The following is a 19,202-nucleotide window of genomic DNA, read 5'->3' as shown; positions in this document are numbered from 1 at the left end:
GGAGGGACACCACTCGTTACTGGTTTCCATTTGGACATCGAGCCGTTGAGTGCAACTCTTTGGATGCAGCCATCCAGCCAGTTCCTTACCCACCTAATAGTCCATCCATCAAATCCATCTCTCTCCAGTCTCCTGGGAAGGCTTCAGATGTACTGTCACTGACAGTCTTTTAAAAGCTGGTTAGACAAACATTTCTCAGGAAGGACAGACATCTTGACCCTAGGCAGGAAGGTGGGCAAATGATCTCCCATTGCCCTTTCCCACCTCACCGGGGGATTGCACAAGGTTGTTCCTGCCTCATGTGCAGGTTCTGGGTGGTTCTGGACCCTGCCAGCTACTCCTTCAGGAACCTAACTGGCCACGACACCTTGTCCTCGTTGGTCCCAGCAATTCTTTTATTCTCCTGGTTCTCCACTGCTTCTTTCACCAGTCTCAAAAAGATAGTCCTCACCCCCCCCTTCAGTTTTGCTATGTTTTTCAGGTGTCTCACATGGCTCTGCCCATATGTTGCAGTTTAACGCCAGCCAGCAACAAAGCCCCACACAGCCGCTCGCTCACTCCTCCCCGGTGGGGTAGGGGAGAGAATCGGAAGGGTAAAAGTGAGAAAACTCATGGGTTGAGATAAAGACAGTTTAATCGGTACAGCAAAAGCTGCACGCGCAACCAAAGCAAACCAAGGAATTCATTCCCCACTCCCCATGGGCAGGCAGGTGTTCAGCCATCTCCAGGAAAGCAGGGCTCCATCATGCTCAACGGTGACTTGGGAAGACAAACGCCATCACTCCGACATCGCCATCACTCCGAACATCCCCCCCTTCCTTCTTCTTCCCCCAGCTTTTTATATGCTGAGCATGACGTCGTATGGTCTGGACTATCCCTTTGGGCAGCTGGGGTCAGCTGTCCCGGCTGTGTCCCCTTCCAGCTCCTTGTGCACCCCCAGCCTGCTCGCTGGCAGGGTGGGGTGAGAAGCAGAAAAGGCCTTGGCTCTGTGTAAGCACTGCTCAGCAATAACAAAAACATCCCTGTGTTATCAACACTGTTTTCAGCACAAATCCAAAACATAGCCCCATACTAGCTACTGTGAAGAAAATTAACTCTCTCCCAGCCAAAACCGGCACACCATAGCACCTTCTTTTCTCCCTTCATGCTTCTTCTAGCTAGCCTTATGTTTTAATTTAATACCATCTCTCAGCTCTATGTTGATGATTCATAGTTCTGCCTTTCTATTCCTGGACTGTCTCCTGTCCAAAATGAAGTCGTAGCTTATTTTCCCCTCCAGCATTTCAAGTGTGTACCCACAAGCCCAAGCTCAACATGATTAAAGAGAGCTGTTACTAATCCCAGCTTTGTCCCCTCTTCCCCCAAGCCCTTGCTGTGCTGGTGCTGATGCCTGGGGACATCACTTAGATCCTGTCTGTGAGTTAAGGACACAATTCACACAGAGAACAGAGTTCGTGGACCTAACTCTCCTACTCTCTCCGTATCCTGGTTGTCCCTAAACCCCTACAGAGCTACACAAGTTATAGTCCCTGAAACACAGCCTTTATCACCTGGCCACACAGACAAAGACCCCAGGCTCCCACTCTGCATCAATCACTATTCCACCCTTCCCCCCAAAATTGTCTATAACGCGTAAAATCATGCCTTATCCATATTCAGTCAGAATGCTGCTGCTAAAATTATTTTCCTAACCTCTCTTTCTCAAGCAGGCCACCCCTCCCTTTGAATCCCCCCTCCGGGTCCTCCTCTCCTGTCACGTCAACTGCAAGCTGCTTGTCTTCACCCTCCCAAACGACTCATACATTAACAACTATCCTTCCTTCGCTGCTGAAGAGCTGACTCTTCTCCCTCGCCAACTATGGCAGCAATCTCCACTTCCCAGCTGCTAAATTTCAAGCAAACACCTCTCTATTTTCTCCCATTTGTACTTCATGTTTGAAAAGAGCTCTGTGTAAACAACGTGAAATCCACTTTATTATCTTCTTTCAAATTGCTCCTTAAAGCTCTCCTGTGCCTCTGTACTCACCAGAAACATCAAAAACAACACAGATTAGATCACTGCCATGTTAAGTCCAAGCCCACGATGCAGCCCATGCTGTCCCACTGTCTCTGTGTGCTCCCCACTTGCTCATCGGCATCTGCCTCTCATTTTTAAATAAACTACAAGACCTCTGCGGCAGGGCTCTCTTTGTCCTGTGTTTTCACAGCATCTTCTGCGGGAGGAACCTGATCAGATAAGGCTCCAAGGTGTGACTCTAATGAAAAAAACAGTAACAGAAGATGGAGACTCACACCTAACCGTACCCAAACAGAAGTGCCACAGTGCTTTCAACCCTGCAGCACCCATCACGCGCTGGGGACAGCACCAGCCCCGGCCACCCGCCCACCGGCCAGCAGCACTGCTTCGTTCATGGATTTGCCCTCCATTCACCTCCATTCCTTCATCTGGAGACTGGGGAAGGGACGTGCACTCGCTAGAGGCTGATCTGAAGGTCAAAACCCTTTTCATTAAGCACAGGAGTCACTGCTGGGCTAAATATCAAAAGCTGTCCAAAAAACAGCAGCAGGAGGCAAGTGAGCAATAAACACGCGACAGGGAGCAAGTGTCAGGGGCTGACAGCCCACGTTATCCACAGCAGCAAGCTGAGACGTGAGATGACGAACCCGAAGCCGGTGGCTCCCAACCCTCCAGGACAACGGCATCAGCACGACAAGACCACGATTTCGGACACAGCAGTCAGCAACCAGTTAGCTGTAACTGAGGCACAGTGCTCTCGATGACTGAGTGGATTTCATCACCACACAGATCACATGGAAAGAACGAGATCTCACACATAACCCCGGGCAAGAACTTCCAGAGTGACTCACGCAAGCCAGAGGTTCCTGTGCCAAGATGTAGCCCCACGGCAGCGAGCCACTGAGGACAGATGCAAACATCTCTTTCGTTCCGTGTGGCACAAGCTGGGTCGCTCTGCTCTGTCTAGATATCTGTTTTCTTGGGATTTGTAGGAATTCAAAAACAGCAGGGGTTTGCCAGGTTTGGTTGAAACTGGACAGCAGGTCTGAAAGTTACTGAGGCAGGAGAGGCAAGCAGACACAGAAGAACAGGTCTTAATGATACAAACCTCCTTTCAACAGGGAAGCAGCCTAAAATTATCTTGATTTTTAGGGTTCCTGCCTCAGAAGGCTCCTTGCTCTCACTCCAACACTTCAGAAAATTCACCTGAATAGGCACACCCCAGCTTCAGCGCTGCTAGTGATGCCCAGCACATTGCAGGAGGAGGCAGAAGGAACTAAGACCACAGTTGCCTTTTTCATGCAGGACACGGGAGGCAGAAATAAAATGGACGTGGTTTGTTCACTCCGTGCAGCTGCTATACGGGAGGCTCTGACTCGCAGAAAGTCCTGGAGGAGGATTTAAAAAAAATCAGACGCCAAAGTAGGAAGGTGGGATCACGAAGAGAAAACGACTCCTCCTGCCCAGCGAGGGATGCAATAGAAGCATGACGGTATTACTGAGGTGCTAGTCAAGGTTAAAAGCTCTGATCATAGGCATGTTGCTGGGGCAGCTCTTGTATCCCCCAGTTTCTGGTAGTTAGGCTTTTGTTTCAGCCCATTGCTGCTCCTTTGGAACTCACGGCCATTGCCCGCACCCCTCTCCCATTCACTGCCAGCTAAGAGCATGACTGGGATTTTAGCTCAAGGGCTGCCACCCCATTGCCCAGTGGCACCAGGAACACCCAGTCTTCCCCAGGCCTACTTCTGATGAGGAGAGAAGGTGGGACCCATTTCACACCAGCCAGCCTATCTGGAAACACAGTTTAAGGTCCAGATCAGACATAATTTAAACCTACTTTGGCCACCCAAATTAACCAAAAGTCCTATCACCAGCTTTGAACAGCCAGCCTGGATGCACAAATGCCTTTAATCCTCATCTTGGTGAAACTCCAGAGGAGGCGAGAGCCCAGCGCTGCCCAAGACTCGAAGGTCTCTGCACAGAAATCAGACACGCTCCGTCAGGAGCTCTAGGAAACCTCCTGAAAGCGGATGGCAAGATCAACTATGCACAGACCAACTGCCAAAAACTAACCACACTCGAATTTCTCCTACTGGGTCCTCACCAGGCAACGCCCCGGCCACTCCAGCCCAAGCACAGAAGGAAAGCGCAAGCAATGGTCCCTGGCCACAAACCGAGGTCTCGCCCTGCACCGAACGCAGAGGCAGCTCCCGGGGACAGGGTCGCCACAGCCGTCCCTATTCCAACAGAGGCCCAGGCAGCTGCCGGTCAGCGGGACGTCGCGGCCCGGAGCACCAGTCAGGTGCAGAACTGTCCCTAAACAAGCAAAAGACTCTGTGCAACCGAACTGTGAAACTCCCTGCCGGGAGAAATCATGAGAGCTACAAGTTTACGTTGGGTCAAGGAAGACTGAACGAACCAAGGGAAGAGAGCCACCAAGGACTAAACAACACACAGAAACCACACCGAGCTCAGGAAGACCTGCCGATGTCTGGCAAAACACTCGGAGAAAGCATCCCTTAAACAGGCACTGGTTCCCACACTCCTCGCCAGGCATTTGACTTGTGCTGCTGTCACAGTCAGAATATTTAGTAAACGGACGTTTGGTGTAAGCTGTCTCACACAAGCTCAGAATCAGCAAAATATAGGTCCATTTTGCCTTCTCCCCCAGCCCTGACCATGCATTACCCCCCTCCTTGCCTGTGCCCACACTCGCACTCATGCGGTCACACCGTGAGCCCGGTGAGCAACTGAAAACTGATCCAACCAAACCCCAATGCAAAGCTCGGTTTCCACCAGAGCAGTTCCCTGATCCCGCTCACCGCGCAGCAACCAGCGCTGGCGAAAGGGAGGGCAGGCAAGGAGCTGCCAGGTGGGGAGCGGGCAGTGTCCCTTCTAGCAGCAAACAGACTTGTGTTGGATTGAGGTAATTGTGAAACCGTAGCCACAGAAATCTCCGATGCTCTCACTCAGGCCACATCCAAATCCCGTTCTTTCCCTGCGGCGTACCTCCACATCCCCATCTTTTCCTCTTTAGCCACAATGTCAGAGTTCTTGCCCCCGCAGCACCAGAAACCTTCTCTTCCCTCACCACAGCACCTGCAACTCCATCCTACTCAGTCTTCAGCTATCAAGATCATCCTCCAGTCTTCCTGCTCCGGCTTCATCATCTCTCCCAACTCCTGTCAATCACAGCATCAAGCAATTTCTTTTTCTGATTTTCTGACTCTTCCACAAGACCTTGTTCTTGAGTTGTAAGCTCTATGAGGTAAGACCTGCATCTGGCAAAGGTGGCTCCAGATGATTGGGGCCGCAATATAAAACTTCATAAAAACAGCGGATGTATTTGTCCAACCGTGTTACAGGCCTCCTCCAGCCGTGTTTCTGCTCTGCCCATCACTCCCACAGGGCCAAGGCCTCCCCTCGCACCAGGGCTGCTCCGGGACCCTCCCCACACAGATCTGTCTGCTTGTGCCACTCACGCCGGGCACCGGCTCTGGGAGATGCTGAGCGGTGTCAGCCCTGCCGACTCCTCTGCCAGGCAAGGACACACGCTGTGTTAGAGGACCCAGGGCTTTTCCTCGCTAGCACGTAAGGCGGCTCGGGAAGCACTTCCAAGTACCCTCAGGAGTCTCTCCTGGGAGTCTTTGCCCTGAGACCCCAGCACCCCCCATCCAAACAAAACAGAGCGTGTGATCAGAACGTTTGCCTGATCTCTCATTTTTGTGTTCTTTTAACCACCTTTGCACTTAATTTCCAGCAAAAGTCGAGACTACGGTGACACGGCAGTGCTGCCCCGATCCGGCACGCAGAAGGGCCAGCACGGCAGAAGACACGCAGCCGCCCGGGATCGCCGGCTCCAGCCCCAGGAGCAGAGATGCACTGACGGCTCTGACGTTTGCTGCTCTTGGATGAGACGGAGCACAGCTCCTCCCGCCACACCCCGCCACCGTTCCCTGTGGTTTCCAAGCCTTCGGGAACTTACAGGCACACATAAACAGGGCAATTCTGCAGAGGTCATGGAATTAGCAGGAAAAAGCCAGCTAAGCAGAACACTCTCCTTCCCAAAGGGTGTAATTTACTTGAGGCTGATTCAGCTGAGCAAGGACATGCCGGCAAACCCTGCGTGCGGCCTGGCAGCACGGGGCTCCCCCGAACCCAGGCAGGACGCTGGGAGGACTCCAGCGAGCTTCGTTCTTATCTTCCTCAAGAAGATACTGCATCAACGGCAACTCCTGCCTCGATTTTGCTTTGTGAATCAGAGCATCAGGAACCAGTTTCAAAAGACATTGGAAAAGGATACAGAATAGAGCTGTAAAATTTATGCTGGAATTGAATAAAATGACAAGGTTCAGCCAGTTTAACTCATCAGAAAGAGAGACAGAAAAGTGACCTCATTAATTGGTACGAGCAGCTTTAAACACAAAAATACCCAGTATCAAAGGACTACTTACTCTTAGAGAGAAGTGCAAAAAAATATATCCAGGATATTAGAGATGCTATTGAAAAAAACTAGCTAATTATTAACAGCAAGACAGCTAATAAAGGAGAAAAACTCCTAAGGCAGCAAGGCCCTAGACTGTAGCTGTATCTCAAAGATATGCCTTAACCAGATGCCTTCTATTTAACTGATTGGGAAAAGGCTAGAATCCCGGGATGGAAGTGTTCATACCAAGTGACCCAACAGTCCATTCTAGTCTTAAACCCAGCAAAACAGCTGGGACCTGGAGCAATGCAAAGCCAACATTCAAAGGTAATTCCTGCCCAGCAAAAGCCAGATGCAGAGCCACAGTTAACCGCCAGTCTGCTATCAGCAGATCGTTCTCCAGGGCTTTTTTCATCCTGCGCCTGCAGAGAAGCAACAGCTGAAAAACGTAGAGGAAAGCTTCTCCAAACTAATCCCACTTCTTAAAATGCAGAAAGGAACCAAAACGAGTTTAGAAGCGTGTTGGAGGGGTGTGAAAGGACAATAAAGGGAAAAACACACACTCAAGGTAGAACTCTGACTACCCGCATTCAAACAGAGATTCTTGCTCCTGCTACCTGGCCACCAAGTCCTCTCACCATGGCTGACAACTTTCTCCAAGCTTTTCCTGAGAGCTGAGCCTTTAGGTGGGCTGCAAGACATGTGCATGACAGCTAACGTCAGGAAAAAATTCCTATCATTTGACAAAAGCTCTGTCTTTTTGAGATCTGAGGGATCTCACCTACTTCTTCTCCTCTACCTTCCACCTCCTCCCTCCTGGCCTTCGTTACTTTACGCACACAGAAGACCTCTGTGTAACCATCTTCGCAGCCCTGCACCGTGATCCTCCTTCCATATCTCCACCTTCCTGGCTCGCTCTCTCCTGTGTGCCAGTGGCCGCACGCTGGCTCCTGCTGCCCCAGGCCAGCTCGCAGTCCCCGTCCTGCGCGTCCCTCAGGTAATTCTCTGCACTGTCGGCATTGCTCTCCCTCCTAGAACCTGCGTTTTGGTCACTTCTGAAAATTCACTTCTATGAAAGAAATTAAGTGCTGTGTAATTACTGTTCTAATTACAAATTCTATTAATATAATTCTGTCTATAGTCTGTTCCAGAGTAACATAGTTAGAGGTCACATTTATTACAAGCAGGGGTTGTACCAACCTCAGAACTAAAGTTGCGTATCATTTTGCTTTATGCATACATAAAATCTTTTATAGAGCTCAGCAGCTTGCAGCAGTCTCTGAAATTTGGCAGAGAAACAAGCCTGGGATGAGGGAAACGCTTTTTGCTAGCCCCCTGAAAATCTGTCCAAATTTGGCGGTTAGAAACTACTGAAAACCACCGGGTCCTGCCTGTGATTCAGCTGACGCTGGCGACCAGCCAAACCCACCGCCTTCCCCAGCCCTGGGCGCCCAACAGCCCTCTCTCCTGCCACAGCCTCTAAACGAAGCTCCAGCTACGAGGAGGAGACCAAAATAAAGCAGATTTCCCTTTCCTCCTGCAGCGACACTCTGAACAACACCTCCATTCAGGCCCAGGAGAGGCTGACCGGCGAGCAGCCGCAGGCTCCGTCTGCGTGCGGTTTTCGCCCCGTCGCTGACTCCAAACCCTTCTCGTTCCTCCTCGGGAAAAGGCTCCTTCCCCCCGACCCGGCAGGGCTATCACGGCTCCCGGCTGCAGCAGCCTACCCAACACCCACTTTATCTCCCTCCTTGGCAATGCTGTCTGCAGCACGAGCCACAAAACCACAAGGTTTCTGTACAACACACCTTCTGCTAACGCCTCCCCCTCCTACCCGCCAACACGGCTCTGAAGGTGAAAACCTGCACGGAAGCAATGGCAAGCCCGGCTCTGGCCGGAGGGTGGACAGCTCGGGCACACCGCTACCGCTGCAGAAGGAACTGGCCCCTGCCTTTTTCCCTTTTAAAAATGAAGGAATTGCCTGCAGAAAAAGAATCTGGTAAGAGGATGTGAGCAAGTCTTGCAATATCCAGCACTCAGTGTTAGGAAGTTGAATTTTGGATTTCACTGGCGACTTCCATAACAGATTTTAGGACCAGAAGCAGCCGTTACAGTCACAGAATCTGATCTTTGGATCAAGAACATAAACAAACCAACAAACAAAAACCCTCTTCCAGCAATTTCTGTATCAAGCCCAAAACACGCAGTTTAGAAGGATATTCCCTTCCAGACTCAGGCACTTCAAGAAATGCTAACATCTCCAGCAAAACTCTTCCAGTGGTTAATTACCCCCACCGTTAATTCAGTCTCTCACCTATACTTGGTAACATATTGCATGTAATTGCATCATCACAGCGCACTTTTCACCAGGATCACGATTTAACCCAGTGCCTAGCAGGTAAGTGGGAAATGCAGCCAAGATAAGGAAATCTGTGGGATTCCTGCTCTGCCAAATCTGCAGCTGGAAAGAAAGGAGGGAGGAGATGGGGAAAGACCAGAAGAGACAGGACAGGTCTGTGGCTGGAGCAGGCAAAGCCCCCAAAGACACCTGGCCTCCAGCCCCATCACACAGCCCTGCGTGACACCAAGCAAGCCACACCACGGCTGCCTGCTAGTGCGCTGGTCGCTCTTCGCAACTCATCTTTGGGTTAAACGAGAGAGCTGCCCTCCAGCTTCGGGAAGCCCTGACCATTTGCAGCTGCACGCAAAAGAATTTTGTTTTCACACCTTCCTTTGAGCAGCAGGAGAAAACACGCACCACCACGAGCGAGGCTGCTAAGAGACGCACCTAAACGCCAACGTGCTCACCACCAGCTGACACGTGTTCACAGGGTGCAGGCGGGCAGCGGCAGGCGAGGGCAGACAGCGGCTGGGGAGGGACACACGCACCCAGCGCCCAGGGGAGTGGCGGGAGCGGCTCTCCATCCCCACGGGGAGAGAGACAAGGTGCAGAGGCAGGGACGCAGGGAGCCCGGAGGGTTGGCCACCCGCGCTCTGCCTGCAGGGATGGCCCTGTGAGCAACTCAGGAGTAACACCCAGGTTTCGTACAGCAGTATTTCAGTGGGTAGCTTCTCTGTCCCACAACACAGGAATCACAAGCAGGATCAGACCACGTCATCACAGTTACCGGTCCCTCGGGTCTTCCACTGCAGCCGGCATCAAAGGCACAAACAAGGAAGAGCTGCAGGAACCCCATGGGAACGGACGCGAGATGGTCTTCCCCCACCAGGACCATCCTGACCCCCCAGCTGGAGACAGGCTGGAGCCCCGACGCACAGGGCTAAGGCACTGCCATGGCCTGGGCCAGCGCTGTGCACTCCCACTGGTCTCCAGTACAAATCCCTTCCCTCTTCACCTCATTGAATTCCATTAACGCAATGGCTTTCTGCGGCAGGAGACCTCACAGAGCAGTCACAGAAGTGGAAAAAAGCCCTCTCCTTTTATTGGTTTTACATTTGCCCTGTTCCGATCCCACCGAGTGTCCTTTGTCCTTGCACCACAAGACAGATGAAACAAATTCTTGAATTTACATTCCCTCGATCATGCAACCTTTTAGACTGTTGTTACAGCCCCTCTTACTTTTCTTCTTTCCAAAGAAACCATCCCAAAGACTTAAGTGGGATGCAGGCATCTCCAGAAGAGCTCCAGGGAAGCCGTCTGGCCCAGACTGCCACCCCCATGCAGCGTCACCTGCTGCGCAGGCTGGTACCGCGCTGCTCCCTGCCTGCACCCACGACAGCGGGCCACCGCGCTGCTCCCTGCCTGCACCCACGACAGCGGGGCCACCGCGCTGCTCCCTGCCTGCACCCACGACAGCGGGGCCACCGCGCTCCAAAACCGGTCCCACGTGCCACCTGCGGCAACGTTTCTGGCGTGAGTTAGCGGGAGCAGACCTGAGCAGGCTGCCAAAATCAAGCCGAGACGACAAAAACCACGGCAAGGAAACAGCAACACTCAACAAGCCACCAAACCAAATCAGGATTCCTCACACAGACCAAATGGCACCCGCAGCCCCAAAGCTTTCTTTGCTAAAGGGCAAAGCCCGGCTGCAAAAATCTGAAGGTTTAGGATGACCAAAGCCAGCCAGAGGGACCTTTCGGCTGGGCTGCTGTGAGCCGCCTCCCCGCCTAACACCAGCCTCAGCACAGAGCTGTGAATCCTTCCCCTTTCCCTCATCCATCCCTTCGCTCGGCTCCATCTCAGCCTTTCTGCTGCCAGTTCCTTGGGCCGAGACTGCAGTTTTCCGCATTTTTAATTTTAACGGGCTTCCGCACATCACGCACCCACCCCGCCGGGTTTCGTTGCCCATCAGTTCCAAGGACAGAGCCCCTCTCACCCAGAGCTCGGCGCCCCAGGCCGCAGCACCCGGTGGGAAGGACGAAGCCGAGCGTCCTCCAGCCCTGCGCAGGCTGCCGGGCCGCGACCACCAGCGCTGCAGGCCGCGGCGCCGGGCCGGGACCCCCGGGGCAGGGGGCGGCTGCGGAGTGCCCCCCCCTCCCGCCCGGCGCCTGCAGCCCCCGGGCCGGAGCCCAGCCGGGCCCCGAGCCCCCCGCCCCGCCGCCGCCCGGCAACGGCTCCCGGCAGCGGGGGGCGCCGCGCCCCGCAGGCCCCGGCCCGCCTCGGCGCAGGCCGCGGCCCGGCCCCGCCGCGCCTCCGGCCGCCCCCGCGGGCCGGCCGCTTCCCGCCGCTGCTGCGGGGCCCGCCGGGATGCGCGGCCGGTGCCGGCCCGGCGAGCGGCGCAGCGGCGGGGCGGGCAGGGCTCCAGCCGGGCCCCGCGGGCAGGCAGCGGGCGAGGCCGCCGCCCCCGGCGGGCACCGGGAGCAGGTGCAGCGGCCGGCGGGGACAAAGGGCAGCGGCGATGGCCCGGCCCGGTTCGGTTCGGTTCGGTGCGGCGCGGCCCGCACCGGCGCGGCCCCGCTTGGCCCGGCCCGGCCCGGCGCGGCGCGGTTCGGCCCGGCGCGGTTCGGTTGGCCCCGGTTCGGTTCGGTTGGCCCCGGTTCGGCCCGTCCGCCTCACCCTCGATGGAGATGACGTGCTCGCGGATCTGGCTCTGCAGCGCCAGGTCCTCCACGCGCTCGATGAGGTCGTAGATGGCGTAGATGTTGGGGTGCACCGACTCGAAGCGCCCGATCTCGGCCCGGATCGCCGCCGAGTTGGAGAGCCCGAACTGGGGCGGCGGCGGCCCGCCGGGCTGCGGGCCCGAGGGGCCGGGCACCGGCACCGGCACCGGCCCGCCCGGCGCCGCCAGGCTCTGCTGCTGCGGGCTCTGCCCGGGCCCGCCCTGGAAGTTCATGGCGGCGGCGGCGGGGCCGGCGGTCAGCGGCGCGGGGCCGCCGGCAGCCGCTGCATGGCCGCGCTCTGCGGGCTCCGCCGCTCTGCGGGCTCTGCCGCCCCCGCCGCGCCGCGCCGCGCCGCCCGCTCCGCTCCGCTCCGCGCCGCCGGCAGCGCGCCCCGAGTCACGCGCCGCCCCCGCCCCGCCCGCGCTCGCGTCCGCGTCACGCCGCCGGGAGCGGGACCGGCCCCGGGGCGGGGCGGGGCGGGGGAGCTGCGGGGGGGGGGGCGGGGGGCTGCGCCGCCGGCGGGGGAGCCCGGGCCGGGGGGGGGGGGGGGCCGTGCCCTGCCCCGCCCCACGCAGCCCCGCTCCGGCACGGCCCCTGCCCGCCCGGCCCCACGCGTGGCCCCGTACCCGCGGCCCCCGGCTCTGCCCGCCAGGCAGCGGGGCTCGACCCCTCCCCGCTCCCCGGCCCGGCGTCCCGGGCGCTGGCGGGCACCCGCCCCTCCTGCCCGCGCCCCTCCTGCCCGCTCCCACGCTGCCTGTCCCGCTGCGGGCAGCGGCGGCCCTGCCCGGCCCTCGCCTCGGGGACGGGTCCGGTCGGGCCGGGGGGTGGTGGGGGGGGACACGCTGCTCCCCATCCCCTCGCTGCCGCCCCTCGCCATCCCGCCGGGACCCCGCTCGGTAGGGCTGCCCCAGCTGCAGCGCCAGCGTCGTGCTGCTTCCCCTGCCCACGCAGACCCCTCGGCAGCCCCACGGGACACCGGGCAGATGCCCCCCGGCCTGGCGTGGGGACCCCTCTGTGCGCCACCCTGACCCTCCCTGCGTCCCGACTGTATTTCGGAGGTAATTTCATCGTTACACTTATCATGCCAAGGTCATTAATGAAACTGTGAAAGGTGGCTGGTCCCGAGAGGTCCCTGGATGATCCCCAACCGCTGCCTCACTGTGGTGGGGTCCCCTCTCCAGTCACCCCCTGCCCACAGGGCCCCGCTGCTGTCGCCTCACTCGCATCCCCGGTACCGGCTGCTTCGGTGAAGGCCGGCGCAGTGGCGGCACCGCCCAGGGGACCGTCGCAGCGGGATGCTCAGTGACCGTGGGGCTGCAGCAGGCAGGACACAAGAGCGGTTGGTGGGTCCCTCTAACGAAGCCGCAGGCGGTCGCGCTGATCGGGCTCTCCGCAGTCGCGACTGTCAGGCTGCCAGCCCCATCGCTGCTGTTGGGCAGGGGCCGATAAAGCCCACCCCGGCTGTGCTCACCCCTAAAAACAGCCTGCGAGGGGTGACCACGAGAACGGACAGGCTCCGGCAGGGCACGGTCCTGGCAGCACCGCGGGCGTGCGCATCCCGGCCTGCGGGCAGCGTGAGAGCCAGCTGAGCTCGCTGCCCGGCCGAGCCGAGGAGATTGATGGAAACGAGAGAGCATCTTCCAAAAAGCTGAGAAACGAAGAAAACAGGATCGTAAGCCCTGGCAGATTAAATGAGAAAGTATAATTAGGGAGATGAAGAAAGAACTGAAAAACGGCCAGCTGAGAGAATCAAGATCCCAATGGATTTCTCCCTCAGTCCCACTGGGACCAAAGCCCCGTGGGGCAGCGATGCTTCGGTGCCTGGGGGGCTCGGGGGGCGGCTGCAGAGCCGGGCCTGGGCCATGCTGGGGGCAGCTGGGGGCTGGCTCCCACCCACAGCCCCTCTCAGAGGTGATGGTGGGAAGGGTTGGAGGAGGAGGAGGAGGAGGAGGAGGAGGAGGAGGGAAGAGCTCTGGAGGGTTTCGAACCAGAATCGCCTCCCCGGGCTCAGGAATCCTCCGGGATGCAGGCAGCCGGGTGCTGGGGGAGTGCGGGGGGAGAAGCACATCCCTGCCCTCTTTGTCTCCCTCTTTTGGCCTGCCAGGATTCCTCGAGAGCGCGGTCCCTGCAGCCTACACCGTGAGAAGGGGTAGATTAGAAAAAAACTTTTATGAGGGTTTTGTTGAAAGCTTTTAGAAAATCCGCGTCTATTATAGCGGCTGGATCAACTTCACCTCTATGGTCACGGACACTGCCGACGACCTCTTAATGGATTTGTGAGTCGTAAGTTTGCTCTACAAAAGCCAGGCTGGCTCTTCCCTAGTGTCTCAGGTGCAACCACGGCTGCGTCTGTTCTGTACTGCGGTCTCTGCTGATGCAGTGGGCACACGAGTTGCACAGCCTGGTCTGCAGTGCCCGCGCCATGCCTGGAGCCTTTTTTGAAGACTCTTTTTTTTTTTTTTTTAATTTGTGTCTTTCTGTTCTTGTTCACAGCAGCTAATTGAAACGGCTGGCTGCAGATGACACCGAGCAGTCCAAGGGTCCCCTGTCCAAATCCCTCCGGAGGTGCTGGATGGAGGCCTCTGCCCCCGGAGCAATGACTGTTTTCTGTGTCCTCCCCACGGACACTGCAGTCTGAGACGTTGCCTTGGGCGTAGCGACCAATTAAAACAGCTTCGCGCCCAGTGCCACCAAAATGGTTGGGTTCGTTTCTTCAGAAAGCTCCTTTGGTAGCCCGTGCTGAGGGTTTCCCACTCTACCTACCTGTGAAGAGACAGAGCAATCTGGCAAGGTTGCCTTGCGGGTATCTCCCAGTTCCTCTAGTGTTAAGAACATTTATTTCATCATCTCTGAATGAGAAAACCACTTCGATGGTTTGCCTGTCCAAAACAACTGTCTTGGGGCCTTTTTCTCGGTCTCCTGTCTCCTCAGAGGGGAGAGCCAGTGAAAGGCTGCAGGTCCTGGATGTTTCTGAAACGCGTGTGTGGTCCTGCACCATCACCCGGTGAAGGCTCCTGGGCAAACGGCTACGTTTCCATTAAGTTAGCACCTGGAAAGCGTGAGCTATTGCAGCCTGGGGAATTTCCAGAGGTCCACGGGGAGATTCTTCTATTTCTGTAAGGTCTGTGGAGCCCAGGCAGCAGGATTAGTCTTCTTTTTAATAAATATACGTACGTACATACACACACACACGTGTTTATGTTTCAAATTTTTCCCTTTCTTTCTTGGAAAAGGAACAAGAGAAAAAAAAAGAAAAAAACCCCATTGCTTTCTGCTTTTCTCCTTATCTTTATGCACCAGCAGAGCACTGAAAGTGAACGCTATCCAAAGCTGGATGAAAAATGAAACCTGAAAAGATGAACTGAAGCAGCCACATTCATCCCGCAACCCACAGGCACCAATGGGTCTCGTCGAGAAGCAGGCGTCTCCTCAAGCCTTCGGGGAGCTGCTCGGCCTGAAACCGCTGCCTGCAGATCTGGGTCAGAGCACCAATCGATATGACGGCGGTAGATCTCACGCTGCCCCTTGGTTTGCGTTTGGCTTTTGAGGTCAGGGTCCTGAGTGAACCCTGTGATTGATGGTCTGAGCCGGACGGGTGCTGGTGTAATCCGTGAGCGGTCGTCCTACAATTAGTGATCATAACAGGAGTGCAATCAATCCAGACAAATAGGTGATAATCCCAGCCAATAACAGGTTTATGCAGTGCTTCAAAAAGCTTAATTTCCTTCAACAGAGGAAAGTCAAGTAAAATCACTGAAAAGGAAAGATTAGACTAAAAAATACGAATTTAAATGCAAACCCCAAGCAGAATTTCTTGGATGACCAAGAAAAAGGGATGGATTTGAAAATCCGTCTTGAAAGGACTGGCGTCAGAAGTCTAATTTTGGGATGTCTCATGTGATGGGCTGGTTTCAGGCAACGTTTCCCTCTGCTCACGCCAGTGGAGATGGGGGCTGTTCTGTGATAGCCGGGTCGCTGAGGTCGGCAGAACGTCTCCTGCCCAAGACACCGTGTCACATCAAATTTATTTTCTTCCAGCTTTGCTCCTTCATTTCCCCAGTTAAATTTAAATGTCAAAGGTAACACCCACAGGCTCTTTTTCTGAGTATGGCACCAGTCAGGTGCCACTTTTCCCGAACAACAGCTGCCCGTACCCGGTGCCAGCGTCCCCTTTTCCATGGAGTTATGGGACGCACCGACTCGAGGGCACTGCGGGATCCCGTTCTGGGCTTCACCGGCTCTAAAATCTCACCCAGTGACCTCTGTGGTGAGACCAGTAACTTTTTTTGACTGAAGCACAGACGATGTTTGGCTAAAGCAGGAATTCCCTGGAGGTGCCTGGCCGAGACCTGCAGGCTTCGGTAGGCAGAACTGCCCATCATCCCCACCGCAGAAACGCGCTGCGCTGGTACGTGTGATGCTCTCAGCCGTGTCTTTAGTAAAGCATGGGAAAGCGGGGGGGGGCTGAAGTCTTGTCAAAAACTGCCCGACCTCCTGCGGCACCGATACCCCACCGGCTCTTGTCACAGAACCAAAAGGGCTGGCGTTAGAAACAGACCTCGGTACGTCAGCTCGTGGGCTCAGGTGATCAAATGAATGCAAGCTAATTCTAATAAACACTTTTAACTGACTTTATATTCTTCAATCATCTCCCATGAATATATCCCAAAATTGAGGTTTGTTCTTTTTGCAAGTGACTTAATTAGCACGTGTCTGTGCCCCGCTGCTGCCCACCCGGATCCTTCGCTGTAGTGATGCTGTCCGTAATCCCACATCGCTCTTCCTTCTCTCCTGTTTGGGAATTTTGTGCCTGTGGATGTTGCACTTGTCACCAGTTAAAATACCAGGTAGAACTAATTTCCCAGCTCTTCTGAGACGTCACGTGAGGGGGAACCTCACTGCCCTACTGGTGAGATATCGATAAGGTATCTCTGAGACCAGTTTACCAGCAGCTTTGCAGCTCCTTCCCAGTGCTGACGCCCAAGCTGCCTTCTCTCCCTAGAAAGGTGTTTGGGCGCCGTAATCAAATCACCACTCAACCTCTGCTCTGATGCGATTGTAAGGCTTAGAAAGATCAAAGTAAGGCGTTTTCTCCAAACCTCAGTTAATTTTCATGTTTCTTTTCTGAATCCTCTCAGATCTTAATAACTTTTCAAAATGCAAAACTCTGGATGCCGTTTTCCAGCACTGGTCTCACCTCTGCTGAATGCCGCAACGCAGTCTCAGCGCTGCCCCTGCGTCACCTTCGCCTCTGCCTTGCACGCGCATCGGGGGGGTCACCTACACCGCTGCCTTGCACATGTGTCTTGGGGGGGTCACCTACACTGCTGCCTTGCACACGTGTCTGGGGGGGTCACCTACACCGCTGCCTTCCACACGCATCTGGGGGGTTCCTTGCCTATCTGTGATCCCCAGACTGTGATTTTAACCGCAGGTCATCCACATATTTTCAACACCCGTGTTTTCTTGCTGCTTTTAGACCACTGAGTAAGATGCTGAATGCCACCAGCACCAGAGGAGGTCTTTTAGGGACCTTTCTAGGAACACACTCAGCCAAAAAAGAAATTCCTGTTGACAAACACATTTTAAATTCATCACTTAGGCTTTTAGAGTCATTTAATAGTTCTTTATTAGCACTGTACACTGCTAAGCTTTTAAATCAAAATGTCCCACAGCACTAAGTCAATTTTCTTACCAAAGCAGAGCGTGTTACATCTGCACTTACCTTTTCAGCACAGACTTCAAAAACTGAAGACGGGGTTGTTTGAGAGGACCGTTCCCAGCAGGTGAGCTCTCAGAAGAAAGCAGACGGAATTGTTCCTGTAAAGCAAAATGGTGTGTTCTTGATTACAAATTGGAGATAGAATTACCGAAAGAGGAACAAATCACCCCAGTGCAGTCACCGAGAGTCCCGGGCACCAAAGCCCTCTCCCTGTCCCGGTGCTCAGTACTGGGGGCACATTCATGCCATGGGAAGTGACCTGACTGTGGCCAAGGCTGCCGCCGGGTGCCCCACGGTATGTGTGAGGGAAAGCCTGGCTGGGGTCCCGGCCCCACGCTGCCGGGGCTGCTCGGGACTCGCTGGGACCCTCGTCCCACTGCAGCAGGACGTGTCCCCCCAGCTCTGCCTTTGTGCTTGAGCTCACGCAGGTGCTCAATGCAGAGGAGCGAGCAGGGCCCTGCCCTTGCTCCTGCCCCTGCCCCTGCCCCTGCCCCTGCCCCTGCCCCTGCCCCTGCCCCTGCCCCTGCCCCTGCTCCATGCCCCGCTGGCCACCCTGTTCTCCAGCCTGCTGCAATATTCTGCGAATCAGCAGTGGTGCCGATGGCACAGCTCTGTCACTTGAACCGGCCCCGGCTCTTCTTGGAAACCGCAAATGATGAATAGCACAGGAAACGGCCTGGGCATTTACAATGCTTCATCTGGCCGCCCCTCTTCTCCACCGCTCGACAGCTTCAGCCGTTCGCGGCACCTCATCGTCATCGTTGGCCCCGCGAGCGGGCTGGGGGGGAAGCAGCCAGCCTCGCAGGCGCTAACGTGCCTCCCAGCACCCGTCTGCCAGCGGGGCAGCTGCTGCAGAAGAAACGGCGTGGATCGGCGCCGTTATCCCACGGCTCCCGGGCAGCTCCTCCTGCGCGGCCGTCGCCGCTTCCCCGAGGAACTGTGGCATCAGCAGGCACGTCATCCGCCGTGTGGAAAATGAGCGCATCACCCTGCCGCCTTCCAGCGCAGAGGAGAAACATCAAACTCTTCTCCCGTTCCACAGCATCATTTGCAGCATCAGTGCAGAGCCGGGCAGGCACGCTGCTGTTGACAGCTCTCCTGTTCCTAACGCATTCTTACATCTTCTCCCCGCTGTCCTTGGCAGGACCTGACCCTGATTTCTTCCTGATGCCTCTCGCTTCCCCTGTCTTTTTCCACTTGTCATAAATTCTCATTTACCGTGATTTCTGTTTCCTATTAGCTCCATTCATTACACGCTGCTTTGCATCCTGAGTTCCTAAGGAAACAAGTTACAGATACTGCAGTGGGGATTATCCAAGCGTCTGCCTCTAACGAAGCTCTAATGAGCCTCCAACACGCGTTCGGGGGAGTTCGCACGGCGACTTCACCTGTGCGGCTCCTCCGTGCGAGCCCGCATCCTCCTGCTCTCCCCACAGTGCTGGCTGCACCCCAAAGGCTGCTTCCTGCGGCAGCGGGGAAGGCAGCGCCTCAGAGAGAGCTCCTTGGGACCTGTTCATGCCAAATTTAGGGTCCACCGAAGAACAAGGTCCTACAATGCCTGAAAATAGCGGATTGCTTCAGAAACCTTTCTACAACCTGATGGAAAAACCAAAGTCCTTCTTCAAGAAGGTGTAAATCCGAAATACCCAACAAGTGGACTTTAACCAACCTAAAAGGGAGACCTGGCTTTTTGTCATCATTTTCTTTAATTACAGGAAGAAATCTCGCACTTCCACTACAGGAGTAAGCAGAGAGGCCGTCACCAGGCTGGATGCCACAGACCCCAGCCAGTGTCTGGGGGCTGACGGGGCCTCGGGGGACGCTCCTCCACCCTCCTGCCCAAAGCCTCACGGTCCTGCAGCAGATCGCCTTCTGCATGACACCAGGCATCCCGCAAAGCAAAGCAGCTGCCTTACCCCTTCAGAACAGACCCTGTCTCCGGCGTGCACAGCACAGGCCGCCGGTCCCAGGGTGAC

At 55.7% G+C, this 19,202-nt stretch overlaps 1 protein-coding gene across 5 annotated transcripts in view; it reads right to left on the bottom strand.

Moving 5' to 3' along the window:
* Positions 1 to 11,755, bottom strand: part of AGAP3 (ArfGAP with GTPase domain, ankyrin repeat and PH domain 3) — a 154,858-nt gene extending 143,103 nt beyond the window's left edge. For 4 of the 5 annotated variants that reach the window (XM_050890676.1, XM_050890678.1, XM_050890680.1 and 1 more), the window contains exon 1: positions 11,461 to 11,755. In XM_050890676.1, the coding sequence (XP_050746633.1) occupies positions 11,461 to 11,737 (277 nt within the window). In that variant the 5' untranslated portion in view covers positions 11,738 to 11,755. The remainder of the gene's footprint in view (positions 1 to 11,460) is intronic. The other variant, XM_050890677.1, reaches the window with a different exon arrangement.
* Between the last annotated feature and the right edge of the window lie 7,447 nt (positions 11,756 to 19,202).

The sequence above is a fragment of the Gymnogyps californianus genome, chromosome 2 (genome assembly GCF_018139145.2).
Source record: "Gymnogyps californianus isolate 813 chromosome 2, ASM1813914v2, whole genome shotgun sequence".
NCBI classification, from domain to species: Eukaryota; Metazoa; Chordata; class Aves; order Accipitriformes; family Cathartidae; genus Gymnogyps; species Gymnogyps californianus.
Note: the sequence above shows the minus strand (reverse complement) of the source record. Positions and strands in the feature narration are given on the sequence as shown.